Raw genomic sequence first — 18,831 nt, 5'->3', positions numbered from 1 at the left:
AAGCACTAGAGCAATGCTCTTCAAAATGTGATCCACGGACCGGTGCAAATGCTCTTCAAAATGTGATCCACGGACTGGTGCCTGTCTGTGAAGTGTTTGTCTCCAGTCCATGACCAGGTAAATACAGAAATTGAGAGCAGGCATTTAGAAACATTTAGAGCAAAGTGACAGTAGTTTTATGTCTACTGAGTCTAAATTTTAACGGGGCTGGTTTTATGTATGCTTTTTACTTCATTTTTCTGGAAAAGCTTATTAAATGCCAAACTTAGAAATTCACACTGTGTATTGTATATGAAAGAAAAAGTAAAAGCAATTTTTAAGAAGAGAAATAATGTAATCACTGGTAAACTTTAAGATGAACGTGGCAGCTCTGTCTGCCTGTGCTCGCTCGCTCTCTCTCCCTCTGTCTCTGACAAATAAATAAATAAAATCTTTAAAAAAAATTAAAAAGAAAAAGATGAACGTGGCAGCAATAAAAACTGCTCATTGGAGGAGACAGAGTTTAGAAATGGGGAAGGGTACTTGAAGGCCACAGACATTAAATTGACTGCCTTCATTTTCACCACCTGCTATTTACTGAATAGTTACTAAGTTTCTTTTTTTTTTTTTTTAAAGATTTTTTTTTTTAATTTATTTGACAGACAGATCACAAGTAGGTAGAGAGGCAGGCAGAGAGAGACAGGAGGAGGCAGGCTCCCTGCTGAGCAGAGAGCCCGATGCGGGACTCGATCCCAGCACCCTGAGATCATGACCTGAGCCGAAGGCAGAGGCTTTAACCACTGAGCCACCCAGGCGCCCCTAAGTTTAAGTTTCTATATTAAACCTTCATTTATATCTTTTTACTTAATCCTCCTAAAAATCATGTAAGGTTCTCCTACTTACTAGCACTGAACTCAACATCCTAATTTCAAAAATAGAATAATTAATGCCTCTTTCAGAGGCACTGTAGTGAAAATTTAATGAAAAAAATTAAATGAATGTACAGTTGACCCTTGAACAATGTGAAAGTTAGGGGCACTAACCTCCATGCAGTCGAAAATCTGTGTGGAACTTTGGACTCCCCAAAAACTTAACAACCAATAGTGACAGCCACAAGTGATCACTTATTGCAAAATACAATTTATTGGACAGACGAACTGCTCACCCAGGCATGATTTGCGTCACTTGGCATTATAAGTGGATGTTCACATCACTCGAGCTTGCCGCATGAGCAACAGAAGGTGGCCATGAAAATCCCACAGTAGCACAGTATGAACTACGGTGAATTTTATACAGTTATGATTTAATACTGCATCTCCATACTTGTTTACATTTGACTATAAATCATACCATGTACAGTCTGTGTGAGCTTAAGTTTTGATAAATTTTAATTTTTTATAATAGGTTTGTACATATTTTATGGTAGTAAATATTAACACAGACTAGTATCTACATATATTTCATGCATTCATGACCTACCTAACTTCCACTCAAGTTTTTTTTATATTTCTAGGCACACAGTTCATTCGCAAGTCTCTCTTAACTGCCACAAACCCCCCAAAAAATTTCATATATTTTTAAATTTCACATATAAGTGGACATGCACAGTTCAAACCAGTGCTGTTCAAGAATCAAAGGGACTTTGTAAATGAACTGGTTCCGCACAAATAAATGGTATTTTATTATCATTATTGTTTCTTAAATCTCCTGAGAATCAGACAGCTCTGCCTTGCTTTTAAAGATTAGAATACTGGGATGCCTGGGTAGCTCAGCTGGTTAAGCATCTACCTCTGATTCAGGTCACAATCCCAGAGTCCTGGGATCACACCCCGCATCAGGCTCCTTGCTCAGCGAGAACTTGCTTCTCCCTCTGCCTGCCACTCACCCTGCTTGTGCTCTCTGACAAATAAAATCTTTTTCAAAAAATAAATAAATAAAGATTAGACTATCAAGGGCACCTGGCTGGCTCAGTTAGAAAAGCACGTGACTCTTGATCTCACGGTTGTTGAGTTTGAGCCCCATGTTGGGTATAAAGTTACTAACAAACAGACTTAGGAAGGAAGGAAAGAAGGAAGAAAGAGAGGAAGGAAGGAGGGAAGGAAGGTAAGAATACAAAGAATTAAAAGAATTTACTGAGCTGGTGATGCGATTACAAAGGTTCCTTACAGTAGAAGCAACAAAGGCATTTCCGGACCAGTCCCATGAAATGTTCTAACACGTGAACTGTTTGTTTGTGGACACACTGTTTGCTACCATACAGGCTCAGCAACCGGAGGGAAGAAGCAACAGATGTTCAGTGACTAGCCAATTCCTCTAGGAACTGCCGTAGTCCATGGCATCAAACAATGATTTCCAAATGGAGAAAGATCACAGTCAGATGAAAGACAAGATATCTCGATGTGCTCAACTGCAAAAATGTTGTTTGTTAAACATAAAAGGTCATTTGAGGAACAGCCAACAAACGATTAATTAGCAGAGCAAACAAGAATATTTTTGAGGGGAAAAGCTGCAGAGGACAGAACTTTAAATCACTCAGCTTTCAATGATTTCTTTTCCACTATTATATATAAAAGGTTTTTTTGTGGAAACCATGAGGTCATTGTTTTGCAGAGTCTTTACTATAGGAAACAGCTGTGCAGAACTACACGAACAGTGAACACTGCCCTATTTAGTAGCCCCTCACTGTGACAAGTGTATAGAAGGGGAGAGGAAAAATCCATCAAACCACACTCTAATAACAAAACAAAAGAGGCAGAGTCAAACTAAAAACCTTAGGCCACACAAAGGGAGACAAAAAAAGAACGAATTCAGGATAAGCATCTGTAAGTCAGGCCAAGCACCTGTATTATTACATCTATATCTGGACTTAAGAGAGAATTATCAGAGCAGCTGCTTTCTCCACGGGTCACCAAAAATCCAAATGATTCACTTTGCACAGTATCTGATATACGACAACATTCAACAAATACAACTTAAAAAAAAAAAAAGGGTAGGGAGAGGGGTACTATCAACATCTAGTGGGTAGAGGGCAGGGACGACCCTAAACATGCTGATATATCAGGACAATCCCCAACAAAACAAACAAAACTGACCCTATGAAAGGAAACAATTTTAAGTTTAAAAAATGATGAACAAAGGCAGTCTTGTAGGAGGAAGCACATGTCCGGGGCAGGCACTAGCATGCACCACGGATGGGCCGGAGAATCTCGTCCTCTACAGCTCTTGGCTGGGCAATCTGGCAACGTGTAGCCACATTTTAAACGCACCTTCCCTTTGACTCAGAAGTGCCACTTCTAAGACTCAGTCTTTAGAAAAGGAGACTTGATACATGTTGAAGGATTGGCTGTCATCATTAAAAACTTTATACAACCTAAACACCCTTCATTGGACTTCTATACAACTGTTAAAAAGAATGAGGTGGGCTTAGATGTATAAACAAAAAAACAAAGCAAGTCATGCTACCCATGGGGAATGGGGATAGGGGAAAACAAGTTACAGAACTACAGGTGGAGCATGTGATGTAAAAGATGTATACACATGTTTATATGTGCATTTAAGTGGTCTGAAAGGATTATTTTTAAGACAGACTTCCAAAAGTGCCTAAGTCTGAGAAGCAATGGCATATACATAAAGCTAGCTACAACCAACCTTCTTTTCAGAGATTCAGCACCACAATCTTAGAGGAAAAAAAACACGACACATTTCAACACACCCCCCGACTTCTTTATGTTTTATGTTGAGAACTGTCATTTCAGAGGTTGCAAAGATAAGGCAACCATGCCTCAGCAACGCGGGGGCAACAAAGAGAGAAGTTAGAACTCTGGTTCTGGGCGCCTGGGTGGCTCAGCTGGTTAGGTATCTGCCTTCGACTGGGGTCATGGTCCCAGGGTCCTGGGATCAATCAAGTACCACGTCAGACTCCCTGCCTGTCCCTCAGCTCCCACCCCGGCTTGTGCTCATGCGTGCTTGCTCGCTCTCAAAAATAAGAAATAACAGTAATTAGGGACGCCTGCGTGGCTCAGTTGGTTAAGCAGCTGCCTTCGGCTCGGGTCATGATCCCAGCGTCCTGGGATCGAGTCCCACATCGGGCTCCTTGCTCATCGGGGAGCCTGCTTCTCCCTCTGCCTCTGCCTGCCATTCTGTCTGCCTGTGCTTGCTCTCTCTCCCTCTCTCTCTGACAAATGAATAAATAAAATCTTAAAAAAAAAAAAAAAAGAAATAACAGTAATTAAAAAAAGAATTCTGGTTCTGTTCCCTCAGTCTCTAGACAGCAGTGGTGCTCAGGTGAAGAAACCTTAGTTTCTTCATCCAGAAAAAGGTGAGGCCACTCACATCTCCCCCACATCTCCTTCTAAGTCTAAAATGTGATGACTGTTACCTCCTTTCTCTTTCAAAGACGTCACAAAAGTGACACCATTTGATGGACAAGGGAACTGACCAACCAGGAAGAGACCTAATTTCTATTCTACACCTGGGCACAAAGCTAAATGTGACCTACACATTTTTTTTCTACTTTTCAAATGAATTCAGGGGGTCCCCTGAAGTCTGAGTACTCCCTGGGAACCACTGGGACATACCAATAAGCTAAACATCTTCTCACCAACCAAGAAAACCTAGACCACAGATCTGCAGCATAAAATCAGAGCCCTCAACATGAGTTTATGAAAAATTTAGGAGTGAAAACGGAGCCAGTATAACCCTGACTGTTAGCTTGTCTGCCACTACTCATTTATACATTCCTTCCCTTTGGAACCTGAGAACTCTCACTAATAAAGAAGCACCACTGAGCACCATAGTTCAAGGGGGAAAATATGGAAGAGAAATTTCTATTCATCAATTATTTTTTGTTTTACTGCAAATTTGGAAGGACTACCCACAGTTCTTTTATCTGTAGATCACTCTGTTCTAGTTGTTCTTTGGGAGCACAGTTTGAAAACTGCTGCTCTAAAACGTATCTTTGTTACTTGAGATGACCATCCATCTTTTCACTGACTGCGAAAGGGCACTGAGCACTAGAAATCAGCATCTACACGAACCTGGAAGCGTGCATGCTAGTATCCTACTAGTGAAGACAATAAGCTCATTTCCTCTAAAAACAGCATATTGCTTATTTGGATTTCAGCATGATTTGTTTTATCTCATTGTTTTTACTAAGACAGTGATCCAAGGACCTGCAGCGAAGTCCAAATTTTATCTTAGTGCTGCTGCAAACACGGAACACAAAGAGGAGAAAAAATAACAAGGTAACCTTCTAAAGTCTGGGCTAGTAAGAAAAACACCCTAAGGAGGCTCAAAACATTCCTCCAACAGAGTATTTCTCAATCTTAGCCTTACTGACATTTTGGGCTAGATAACCCCTCACTGAGGGGAGCAGAGCCCATAGCACCCCCAACCCAGTTGTGGCAACCAAGTATGTCTCCAGACAGGCCAAATGTACCCAGGAATAAAGGGGTTGGGGAATAAGGCAAAACAGCCCTGGTTGAAAACCCTGCTCAAAGAGGAGAAAAATACCTGCTTAAAAAGAGAAGTGACAGCCAGAGAAATTTCTTAAAGCAAGGTTGGGCCAGTCAATCCGTTTCATTCTGGGAAATTAAAGTCCTACCTTAACAACCATCTTGCTCATCCAAAACCAAAAATCCGTTTACCTGGCAAGCTCCTAAATCTCACAAAAATCAATGTGGTTAGAAACCAAGGAAGAATTCCAACAGAAAAACTTACAAAGAAAATCATTAGTAACTTTAAGATAGTAAAAGCACACTCAAAGACACACTAAGTGCTTTTCGAAACCTCAAGGCAAACTTTCAAGAGGGCAAATTGGTTTTATCTTCTCTGCCAACTCTAATGAACTGGTAGCTGCTCACTGAAGCCCAGAACTGAGCAGGATTCTAAGGCTGAACGTGAGCTCAGCATCCACATCGAACATCAACATCCATCACAAACAGGCAGGGGGCCGGGGTAACAGGTATGCCTCGCGTCCCCCCTATAGGTGTTGAACTCAGCTTACTTTATGCTCAAAATAACGCCCATCAAATCTGGCTGTAATAAAATATTTTGGGGAGAAAAAAGTAATTCTCCACAGTGTCACCAGACTTACTTAATCCAGGGGCAAAAAGGATAAAAAGGAAGAAGTCTGATCTATCACTCTCCTGCTTAAGAATCAGCCCTGGATTCTCAGCTTCTATAGGATGACGTCCAAACCAACACAGCCTACAAAGCCATTCACACTCCACTTACAACACTCTTCTTCCAAATTTTCTGCACCCCCATTGTTCTGCATGGCATAACCAGCCACCAAATGTCTCACTGTTCCCCCAAAATCACAGGCCCTTTCATGCCACCTCCACCCCTTCTCTGCCCGGCTAATTTCTATTCATCCTGCAGATCACTGACTGCACTGTGACCCTTTACTTGTGCCCTGGACCAACAGTGTTCCCTAGACGGGCAGCATCAGCACCACCTGGGAACTGATAGAAATGCAGAATCTCAGACCCGACCCCAGCTCCACCAACCCCAAAACAGCTTGGTAACAAGATGCCCACGTGAATATGGGCACATGAACTGTAAGAAGCGATGTCCAGGGGAACATACCAGGTCTCACTGGACTTGGATCTTCACAGGCAGGTACAGTGTCCCCCCAAAATCGAAGTGCCTCACACTCTGGCAGGCCTCCTCTGAGGCAAATCCCTCCTTTAGGAAGGGAAACACAAACATCCACCTTCCAGCCTCCATGGCAGCCAGAGGTGGCCAATGGACATGGTGGTAAGTCACCAAGATGTCAGCAGAAGCCTGCTGAGGGGGCGCTTCTGGAAGAACTTTTATTTTCCCAGTGACTTCTTGCCTTGACAAACATTAAGGCTAAAAAGCCAAAGATGTAATAGGGACAAAATAGCAAAGGACAACAGAGTGGAAATGCAGAAATGGACTGAGTCCCTGTTAGGCCCTTTAAGCCACTGTACCACATTAGAACATGAACCTCCAGACATACTGTGTAAGCCAATTCAACATCTTTATTGCTTAAGACATCATCATTAGGGCTTCCTCTTTCTCGTGCTGAATGCATTCCTAACTGATGGAGTAAACCGTCAATAAACGGGAAGTGAGTGATTGAATGCAATGTGAAAGCTACTACAGGTTCAGAAGATTATATGTTTTAAAAATAGGAACTCGAAGAATCTATTGAACTTTGCCAAAGCATGCTTATAAATCAGCCTCTGCACTTCTAGAATTATTGACCCATTTCTGTTCACAGCTTTTTAATGGATTTAAAAAAAAAAAAACTCTTAAAATGCAATGGAAATGTTCACATACAAAAATGCTGTAGAAATTGATTTTTACATTTTGGAAAGAGTAGAAAAACAAACTTAAAACACAGTCTCTGACCTTGAAAAGTTTGCAACTGCTGTGGCTACTGATAGGCAGGCAACTATAAGCAGAAAAAAAAAAAAAGAGAAGGAAAAAGACTTACAGTAGCTGGTTGGGTGTCACTCTCTCCTACTTTCTTATTTTGAGATCTCTGACATGGAACTCATTTTTTTTTTTCCAGTCCCTATCCCAGTCCAGTACTTTCACTCAAATTTCCAAGACCAAACAGCAATCACTTTTTCTTTTTGAGAAAGAGAGAACATTAATAAATATAAGTAAAATGTCTTAAAAGGGGACAGGTAGGGGCACCTGTGTGGCTCAGTGGGTTAAGCCTCTGCCTTTGGCTCAGGTCATGATCTCAGGTTCCTGGGATGGAGCCCCGCATCAGGCTCTCTGCTCACTGGGAAGCCTGCCTCCCCCTCTCTCTCTGCCTGCCTCTCTGCCTGCTTGGGATCTCTGTCTATCAAATAAATAAATGAACTCTTAAAAGGGGGGGGGTACTCAGGGTCCTGGGATCGAGCCCCGCATCGGGCTCTCTGCTCAGCGGGGAGCCTGCTTCCTCCTCTCTCTCTGCCTGCCTCTCTGCCTACTTGTGATCTCTCTCAAATAAATAAATAAAATTTTAAAAAAAGGGGGGGTACTATTCCTCAACAAGGTGGGTCCTCAACCAAGTGCTGAATCCTCAGATTATCATTTTGTATTTTACTAAAATCATTTAACTTAAATAAATTTTAAAAGATACTTCACAGGATCAATGGAAAACCAGTACCATTTGCCACAAACAGAAGACAAGTGTAAAAACAAACACGATGAAAACACAACCTTATTAAATCCTAGCTACTGATACCTGCCAAGGCCTCTAAACTTAGTTTGTTCGGTTAAAAAAAAAGAAAACAGAAAGGTAGGGGAGTGAGCATGAGGTCTTAAAATCAGGCTACCACCAAGCTAAGACCTTTTCGTGGGCATAATCAGGACGAGCAGAATGGAAAAGGAATTAACTTGCTCACCATGTGATTTCATTCTATTTAACACCATATTCATGTCCCATCTCAAAGTATCCCTCATACGATTTCAAATCATCTTCTCCTCTTTTTTCCCCAGAATAAGAGCCCATTTCCCTAGCGCAGCCTAAATGGCCCTACACACACTGGCTCAGCCCACCAAGAAGCTCTCATCTAAGCTCTAAGGGCACCAGCAGACAGCAAACACCGACCCAAGGGCTGTTACCTAGCCCACTGCCTGTTTCTGTATGGCCTGTGAGCTAAGAACGGTTTGTAGAGCTAAATTTTTGTTTTTCTTTTTAAAGATTTTATTTATTTGCTAGAGATAGAGACAGGGACAGAGAGAAAACAAGCAGGGGAAGCGCGACAGGGAGAAGCAGGCTTTCTGCCAAGCAGGGAGCCCAATGTGGGGCTCGATCCCAGGACCCTGGGATCACCACCTGAGCCGAAGGCAGGGGTAATGACTGAGCCACCCAGGCACTCCAAATATTTGTAATCAATTTGATGACAGGGAACACTAATTTTGAACTCCAATTAAGCTAAATGTCATTCCTTCCCAAAAAAGAATCCCATTTCTCTCATTAGACCTGTATTACAAAGTACTGTTAGTCATATTTTTATTTTAGTCAATGAGAAATTTGTGGAAATTTGTTTTCTCTTGTTATATAAGTACCTACATAACAGCCTTGATTTTGCATCTTGACCATTTTAAAATATGCCCTTTACAGAAAGTTTGCAGATCCCAGAGCTACACCGTTAAAGCGCACCAGGCTCTCGTGCTTTCACGCTTTCCTTACACCTGGGAAGCAATTCCCCCTGATTCCTCAAGGCTGGTTCTCCCTGGTTACTCAAGCCTCAGTTCAAATATCACCACTTCCAAGAGGTCACCCTAACCCTGCCCCCTCCCCATTTAAAGTAGCCTGCCCACACATCAATCCCATCACTAGATTTTACTTTCTTGGAACCACTACCTGATATCACCTTACCTTTCTGAAATCTTCAATAATAACAATAAACGCGGCAAATACACATGGTACTGTGCACAACGGAAGTGACTGACATACCAGGTTGAACCCTTTAAAAGTGCCAACCTGGAAGTCAAAAACAGTCCAAAATGGGTAACCTCACTGGATTCAACCTAACCTATCAACCTGTCTGCTGCTCACAACCACCTATGACGTGGATACCAGATGAGGAAACTGGCACAGAGAGGTTGAGTAACCTGCCTGAGGTCACACTGTTAGTAAGTGAAAGAACGAGGATTTGAAGCCAGGCTCAACACTCGCATCCCCAAGAATGTAAGCTCCATGAAGACAGCCGGTCTTGTTCATGGTCAGGCACATAGTAACCCCTTAATAAATACACGATGAATGAACAGGTGCGTCTCCCTTACAAAGAGCGGTAAGGGCACCAGACTCCGGGTCCACACCCTTTTAGACCTGGGCGCTGGTCAGCCCGCCGCACCGCCAGGAAAAGGAGGAATGCAAGACTTCGGGAGCCAGTGCCCCAGGGACGCGGGGTGCAGGGACCCTTCCTGGGGGCGGGGACGCGGCGGGGCTCACCTTGAAGTCGCGGCTGTGCTGCGGGGTGTACTCCAGGGTCCAGAGGGCCCGCACCAGGTGCGCCAGCTGCTCGGTGACCTCGCCCTGGCCCTGCGTGCCGCGGCCCACAGGCTGCTCGGGGTCAGGCGAGGGCTCGGGCCGCCCCGCCCGGTACTGGCCGAGCGCCAGGTACTCGGCGAAGAGCTCGGTGTTGCTGAGACACTGCAGCGTGGCGTTCATGAAGCACGTGTTGCCGTGGTTCCGGAGCCCCGCCACCCCGGGCACCGGCTCGGCGGCGGAGGCGGGCGGCGCGGGCGAGGCGGGGGGCGGCGGGCACGGCGGCGGCGTGGGCGCGGCGGCCGGCCCGGGCGGGAAGCAGCTGCGGAGGCCGCCGCGGTCCGGGGCGGCGCCCTCGGAGCTAAGGTGCGAGAGCGTGGACAGCGTCTTGAGGACGCGGCTCATGAAGCTGCCCACCGAGCGCGCCGACGAGGGCGAGGCGGGTGCAGCCGGCCCGGGCCCCGCAGGGCCCCCCGCGCCGCCGCCGCCGCCCGCGCGGCCGCTCCGGAACAGCCGCTTGCTGAAGGAGCGCTTCTCCTTCCCGCCCGCCGCCGCCGGTGGCGGCGGCCCGGGCCCGGGCGCCGTTACCTTGGACATGGCGGCGGCCGCCGACGCTCATCACCGAGCCCGCCCGCCCGGCCCGCGGCCCCGCCACGGCCGCCGCCGCATCCCGCCGCGCCGCGCCTCAGGGGGCCGGGGGGCTGGACGCCCCACACACCACAGAGCACTGCCGAGAGAGCCAGCGAGCAAGCGGCTGCCTGCGGGGCGGGCGGGCGCGCGCGCGCGATCCGCCCAGCTGGGCCGCTCACGTGACTCCCCTCTCGGCGCCGCCCGGCCCGCGCTGAAGCCGTGGTGGCTGCCATGTTGACTGTGGGAATGGAAGTTCCCCTCCAGCCAGACCAGATGACTGGCGGCTCCGGGGCGGTCGGGCTTTGTGAAGTCCGAGAGAGGCCATGTCCAGTGTGGGCACGGTCCTGGCGCAGCGGGCAGCGCTGGGCTCGTGCCCGGGGATGGACCCCGTGGGTGGGTCTCCGTCTTCTGATCTGAAGGCGAAGGCCTTGGGAAGGTGCGGAGATCAGGTTGCCGCCCCTTACCAGAGGCTGGAAGAAATGATGGACATGGCCCTGACCCGTCCTGAGCAACCCAACCCTGCCAGGCTCCCGAGGGACCTGGACTGCTTGCGTGCATACCGGAACGCCATCACAAAGTCTGGCACATCCCGGAAGGCTTGTCTTCCAGGTGGCACCTTGGACTTGGAATGAAACGGTATACTCAGAATTACCTTCCTTTGCAGACCTACCTTTAAATCCCCGCTGAACTCTACCATCATTCATTCATTCAACAAATAGTTACTCCTGTATGCTAGGCACTGCTAGGCGCTGGGAAAGAATGAAATTAACACGATTTTTGCCTGCCCTCTTGCATTTTCCACACGCAGATGCTGATAATAGCTGCTATGTTTCAAGTATTGCTCTAAGCATGCAATATTTCCTTTAATTTTCAATTCAGTGCCTTTAAGATGTATCCATTTCAAATCCAAGTTTGTTTCAAAGCCCCAAGACTTGACCTCTAAACAAAAGGTCACAGACCCACAAATATCATAGGGACCAAGACAGGTCATATCAGTAAGTAAAGAATCATGGTGTTTCAGTCATGGTGTTGACCAAATAATACTTAAAATGACTTGACTCTGTTGGGGAGATGATAAGAAATGGTGGGGACCATGGCAAACTGCAAATCAACATCTTTCTAAAGGAGGTGGCTGCTACTCAGCTGATCCAGTTGTTTCCATGCAAAAATGAGGGCCCAGATCTTTTTTTTTTTTAAATTTTATTTATTTATTTGACAGAGAGAGACACAGTGAGAGAAGGAACACAAGCAGGGAGAGTGAGAGAGGGAGAAGCAGGCTTCCCATGGAGCAGGGAGCCTGATGCGGGGCTGGATCCCAGGACCCCGGGGTCATAACCTGAGCCGAAAGCACCCCTCATCTAACTTTTTAAAGAGAACTTGGGAACCCTGTTTTTAAATGTTGGTTCAATTAAAAAAGAAATAGTGCAAAAAAAAAAAAAAGTACATCTTTGGGCTTCCTTCATCTCAAAATCTACTGGTCTGTCACCTCCTCTCTCTAGGTTGTCCTTTGCTGACCTTTAGCCTGAGTCCTGGTTATGGCATAAGGGAGAAATCAGGGAGGGGAAAGCCCTTCACCTTTTTAAAACATAAACCCCACCTCACCTCACATTTCAGAGTAAATGTCTCTGCCAGAGCCTCCAACCTCAAGTAAACAGACTAACCTAACCTAAACAGACTGACATAACCCACCTTTATGGTGACCACTCCCAACCTCCACCCAGGGTGCTCTGAACTGACTTCCAAATCACCTACATTCCCACCTCCTAGTCAAAATACCCATTCTTCACTTTGTCTTGAACTCATCTAGACACTAGGAAGAAAGCCATCTGATGGATCATTCATACTTTAGTGTGAATGCGATGTCCCTCAACCCTTTGCAGACATATCTGAGTTTTTTTCAAATATGAAAATCATGGGTGAGGAAGGGACAAAAGAAAGGAATAGCTTTTAGTAGAACTTCAAGCACTTTGACATCGCTTTTCTCATAATTTCCAGCCATTATGTAACAAGTTTGCTTGCTTGCTTGTTTTTAGGTGGTAGGAAGGGTCTTGGGGCTGTGGTCTCCCTAAATATCAAATGGACTTAGAAGGTAGCCCTCCATTAGGGTGCCTGGATGGCTCAATGGGTTAAGCTTCTGTCTTCAGCTTGGGTCATGATCTCAGGGTCCTGGGATTGAGTCCCACATCGGGCTCTCTGCTCAGCGGGGAGCCTGTGTCCCCCTCTCTCTCTGCCTACCTGTGATCTCTCTCTGTGTGTCAAATAAATAAATAAAATCTTAAAAAAAAGAAGAAGAAGAAGAAGTTAGCCCTCCATGAGTTTTCCCATGCTGCTTATTTATTTATTTATTTATTTGTTTACTTACTTATTTTTAGCACTCCTCCATTTTGGACGTAGATATTCCTAGCACCATCTTACTTGCTCCAAATCCATAAAAGACCGTCAGCTCTTAAGGCAGAGACTGGGTCTGTTTTGCTGACCCTAGATGCCCAGCATTGACCATGTTTCTGATAAATGTTTGGTTGAATGAATAAATGGCTTTAGAAGGAAATTGAGCATAGGAAAAGCTTTTCACTCCACACATTGTATGCCTGGAGCCCATATCCAATTCCTGCCACCACTATAAACTGTGTAAGCCGCTTTGTTGTGACCATCCCCCACTTCAAATGCCTGCTCTTTACCCCTTATGCTTTTCTGCCTGAGGGTTTTCTCTCGCCAGAGGGAAGTTTAAATTAACAACTCCTTCTCCCCCAACAGAGGCAACCTTCAACCAGTGGGAGATACCAGCCACTGGATAACTCCCAGGCCTCTCATCCTTTGGACAGACAACTCTAAGGTGTACCTAATGGGGCTCTTCAGAGAGTTCCCAGAGGAATGCAGCCGCATTTGCCCTCCATAACCAGTTCAATAATGTACCTTTTTCTGGATTTCTCTACTGCCCTGTCTCCCTCTTCCTACTCTACTCCCTCACTCCTGCTTTCTGGATCACCTCCCAAATGTACTACCTGCACCCGGGTCTTTGTTGTAGGCTCTAAGGACGACCCAAACTAAGACACCGAGCCACTTAAATTAGGGCCAGGTATTTAACCAAAGACAGATCCGGATTTGATTTGATGAAGATCAGGTATTCTCCTAGCTGCTGTAAATAACCTTTGATCTTATCTACCAACAGCACTTGTCCATGTGACTGTCCTGCTGACTGCTTTCCGGAATATAATTCTTTACTTTTACTGTCCCACGTGGCTGGCACACAACAGATGCTAACAAACCTCACTTTTTTTTAATTTATTAAACTGAAAGTCAAAGACCAGTGGAAGTTTACCACGCTGCTTCTTTATACTAGAGACTTAGCCTGAATATGACCCCAATACCTAAGCCCTCCTCTCCAGTTTAAGCAAGCCACATGGAATCCTAGTTCATCATGTGATTCAGAGAAATTAGGGCTGAGCCCATCAGCAGATCTGACTTCCTTGGTTTAGCACCACTAGACAGGGGCTCAGGCTTCTCCCCATTGAACATTGCCCCTTCCCCTCGCCTGGTTGCCACTTCTTTTCCCACTAGCATGGAGCTGAAATTCAAAATGTAATCAGTGCAGTTTAGCTGTAATCCCAAAGGTGATTTCCACTGAGTCCACTAAACTACGATTCTCTCTAATCTGCTTGCAGTAGAGTTGCCCTCCAGCCCCTAGCACTATGGAAAGTCTTGGTCTTCCCCTCACACCTTCGGGCAATCTAGACAATTGGGCCTTTGCTCAACCTCTTCCCTCTGTCTCAAACACATTTCCTCAAGCCTCTTCACTTAGCTAACCCCTCCTTATCTTCTGCAGGCTCTCTTGGCACCTCTCAGTCACAATGCTAATGTTACCATTGTGGAAGTCAATTTACAACCCGTCCCCAGCCCTGAAGGGTAGGCTTCAATCCAACAGGGGCTCATTTTTTTTGTTATTGGATACCTAGTAAGGTAGCCATCATTATAGCATACTGATTATTTGGCAACAATATATCTAAATAACATGGGACCTCCTTAGTGGGACATGTGACCTCCCTCCCAATTTGGCCCCTCCCACCATTCTGTGTTTATTGGTCCCCATGGGGCCCCAAAGTCAACCTACCCCAGTTTGGCCAGAGCAAGGTTGGAAAAGAATTCCTAATTGGAGCACCCAGATGGTCTTTTTTCTTCTTTTTCTTTTAAGATTTTATTTATTTACTTGACAGACAGAGATCACAAGTAGGCAGAGAAGCAGGCAGAGAGAGAGGAGGAAGCAGGGTCCCTGCTAAGCAGAGAGCCCGATGCAAGGCTCGATCCCAGGACCCTGGGATCATGACCTGAGCCGAAGGCAGAGGCTTTAACCCACTGAGCCACCCAGGCGCCCCAGATGTTTTTTTTTTTTTTTTTTGGCAGGAGGCAGGCAGAGAGAGAGAGAGAGGGGAGGAAGCAGGCTCCCCGCTGAGCAGAGAGCCCGATGTGGGGCTCGATCCCAGGACCCTGAGATCATGACCTGAGCCGAAGGCAGAGGCTTAACCCACTGAGCCACCCAGGCGCCCCGCACACGTCATATTTTGACACCTATTGTCAAGCTGACCTCCAGAAAGGCCTTATCCAGTGCGGCGTTGGTGGTATAGTGGTGAGCATAGCTGCCTTCCAGAAAGGTTTTATCCTGCCAACAGTGAATGGGGGAGGACACACATTTTCCAATCCCAAGACAGTGTTGAGCTTTTCACTCTTTTTATGCTGGCAGATTCAATGAACAGAAGATGTCATGTTATGTGCTCGTATTTGTAGAAATGAAATTGAACATCGTGTACTATGTCTTCAGCTATCCGGCATCCAAACACACTTTCTATTTGGAAAGGATCCCAAATTAGACAGGACAGTTCAAGCTTCCACTGTGAAAAATGGGCAGGAGCTGGGGAGCAGGTCTTCCCTTTACAACCCCAGGACAGCAGAGCCCAGGAAGGTGACCCAAGTAAGGGCAATCAGATCCTCCCACCTGGGCGTTGGCTCTGGAAGTTTTGATGCAAGGTTAGTTGGAGACAACACAGCAAATTAGTGACTCTAGCGGCTCTGTATTCAGCAGAGATGAAGTGCGGGCAGAGCCAGTGGTGGTGGCAGAGAGGGTCCAGCTGGCTGCTCTAGTGGCAAGTTCTTACTGGTGTCTGCCTTCCTGGGTTTCTGCCCAAGCCTGTTTCTCTGGCTCTGTTTATTGTGCGAGCTAGCCTGATAGGCTTCCTATAAATTCCTTTACTGCTGAAATTAACCTGTGTCAGTTTCTGTTGTTTGCAAGCAAGAAAATGACTAGTAATGCCTTTTTTTTTTTTTTGCAATTTGTATTTTTACTGGTGTGATTTACCTGCCCACATCATTTGCCCATTTTTTCTTTGATGTGTTCCTTTTATAAATGTCTGCTAATAAAAGCACTTTGCATGTGAATTACATTATTCCTTGGTCTATACCATTTGATTATTTAATTTTCACCGTATTTGATATTAAATAGAAAGTTAAATAGATATTTTGATATTAATAGGATATTGATATTAAATAGAAAATTATACTTATTTTATATGGTCAGGTTGATCAGTCTTTTTTCATAAAGGTTTCTGATTTTTTTTAATAAACATGATTAAGAAAACAGGCTTTCCCCTTTCCAAAATCATAAGAATACTCACTTTGTTTTCATTTAGGGCTATTATGGTTCCTAATTTTTTTCTTTTTTCTTACTTTAAAAAAAAAATATTTTATTTATTTATTTAACAGAGAGATACACAGTGAGAGAAGGAACACAAACGGGGGAGTGGGAGAGGGAGGAGCAGGCTTCCCACCAAGCAGGGAGCCTGACGTGGGCCTCAGTCCCAGGACCCTGGGATCATGACCTGAGCTGAAGGCAGATGCTTAACAACTAAGGCACCCAGTTGTCCCCTTTTGTCTTACTTTTAATGATGGCTCCATCTGGAATTTATTTTCGGTGAGAGATGAGGTAGGGATGTTGCCTTTTACCCTCCTTACATGGCTAGCCAGCTGTCTCAGTGCCATTTACAAAAAAAACTATAACTTTTTCCCATTGCTTTATAATGTCACTTTTTAATCACAGATTAAATGCCACATACATTTAAAGTTCTTAAACATTGTGTTCTATCTCAATGATGTGTCTCTATATTACCTGATAATATAGGTTTAGAACATATTGCAGTGTTTGGTAGGACAATACCTCTTAGTATTTGATTGGCTGTTTCCTTTTTCTCTCAGATGAGTTTAATCCTTAAAGGGGATTAATTTATATAGGTTAATTTAGGGAAAATTGACACCATGACAGTATTTACCTTCTTATCTGAGAATAAACTTTTTTTTTTAATTACAGAAGATTTGGGGGCGCCTGGGTGGCTCAGTGGGTTAAAGCCTCTGCCTTCCACTCAGGTCATGATCCCAGGGTCTTGGGATCGAGCCCCACATCAGGCTCCCTGCTCAGCAGGGAGCCTGCTTCCCCCTCTCTCTCTCTGCCTGCCTCTCTGCCTACTTGTGATTTCTGTCAAATTAATAAATAAAATCTTTAAAAAAATTAAAGAAGATTTTATTTTTTTTTTAAGATTTTTATTTTTATTTATTTGACAGACATAGATCACAAGTAGACAGAGAGGCAGGCAGAGAGAGAGAGGGAAGCAGGCTCCCTGCTGAGCAGAGAGCCCGATGCGGGACTCGATCCCAGGACCCCGAGATCATGACCTGAGCCGAAGGCAGCGGCTTAACCCACTGAGCCACCCAGGCGCCCTAAAGAAGATTTTAAAAAAGATTTTACTTATTTATTTGAGAGAGAGAGAGAGAGAGAGAGAGAACAAGTAGGGGGAGGGGCAGAGGGAGGGAGAGAGAAGCAGATTCCCCACACGAGCAGGGAGCCCAGACCTGGGACTCAATCCCAGGACCCTGGAATCATGACCTGAGCGGAAGGCAGATACTTAACCGACTGAGCCACCCAGGTGCCCTCATACAAGGATTTTTAATGCTTCTCAAAATTACTACAGTTCCCTTCCATAGGTCTGTGTAACATTAATTAGCTTGTTCCTCTCTGTTGCTATTATAAATGGGATTTTTAAAAAAGATTTTATTTATTCACTTGACAGACAGAGATCACAAGTAGGCAGAAAGGCAGGCAGAGAGAGAGGAAGGGAAGCAGGCTCCCTGCTGCACAGAGAGCCCGAAGCAGGGTTCGATCCCAGGACCCCAGGATCATGACCTAAGCCGAAGGCAGAGGCTTTAACCCACTGAGCCACCCAGGCACGCCTAAATGGGATATTTTTATGCCATTGTATTTTCTGTTGTTTGTCTCTAGGACAAAATCATTTTTGTAACCAGCCACCTTGATATACTTTAGTTCTTTCTCATAATTTTCTGTTGATGCTTTTGGGTTTTTCAGGAACTCATATCGATGCATGAGATAATAACTTGGCCTCTTCCTTTATAATATTGGTACTTCACATTATTTTTTTCTTGTCTAATTGCCCATCCAGAATTCCGTTAAGTAATATTAGTGAGTAGGAAAGCCTGCATCGTTCCTGACATTCACAGCAATGCTTCCAGTGCCTCACTATTAAGCATGATGCTTGCTTTCGGTTTGAGATATATATTATTTATTGCATTAAAGTGGTATCCATTTATTCCTCCTTCAGAAAGGGTTATTATCAGAAATGGATCTTGAATCTTATCAAATGCCTTCTGGGCATCAACAGTGATGAGTATATGCTTTTTAAAATAATAATAATAATAATTGTTATTATTTTTATTATTTTTACTTTTGACCTCTATATGCAATATGAGTTTGGGGTAATAAACAACATAAACTACTTCTAGCTAACTTAAGCAGAAAAGGAGCTTATTGGAAGGGTGGATAAAGAGCAGCTCACAGAACTGTCAGAAAAGCTTCAGAATCAGACTTGGGAAATCAAAGAAGGACACAGCCAGGGACCTGCTCTAGAAAATGCTACTTAAGATGGCACCACCTGTGAAGCCAGACATGCCACTGCCACCAAGACCGACACCACCATTTGACAGTGTCAGCCACACTATTGGACTCTTGGTGCTGGTATAGCCACTCTGAATAATCTTGAATAATTTCTTGATTATCCCTGAGCTTCTGCTGTCCATCTTCAAAATCCTAAGCCCAAAGTAGAAACATCCATTGGTTGGGCTAGATCCTAGTTCTGGTCCCAAGCTGCTGGGATGTAGGGACAGGACCTTATCTCCCTATAGCTTCCCTCACGGGGGACGGAGCTGCC

At 45.0% G+C, this 18,831-nt stretch overlaps 1 protein-coding gene across 2 annotated transcripts in view; it reads right to left on the bottom strand.

The window, feature by feature from the left end:
- The window catches only part of USP31 (ubiquitin specific peptidase 31), a 162,359-nt gene extending 151,649 nt beyond the window's left edge, over window positions 1-10,710 (bottom strand). For both annotated transcript variants that reach the window (XM_047712824.1, XM_047712823.1), the window contains exon 1: window positions 9,905-10,710. In XM_047712824.1, the coding sequence (XP_047568780.1) occupies window positions 9,905-10,537 (633 nt within the window). In that variant the 5' untranslated portion in view covers window positions 10,538-10,710. The remainder of the gene's footprint in view (window positions 1-9,904) is intronic.
- Window positions 10,711-18,831: the final 8,121 nt, after the last annotated feature.

This window comes from Lutra lutra, chromosome 18 (assembly GCF_902655055.1).
Source record: "Lutra lutra chromosome 18, mLutLut1.2, whole genome shotgun sequence".
Classification (NCBI taxonomy): Eukaryota; Metazoa; Chordata; class Mammalia; order Carnivora; family Mustelidae; genus Lutra; species Lutra lutra.
The sequence above is the reverse complement of the archived record's forward strand: the minus strand, read 5'-3'. Positions and strand labels throughout refer to the sequence as shown.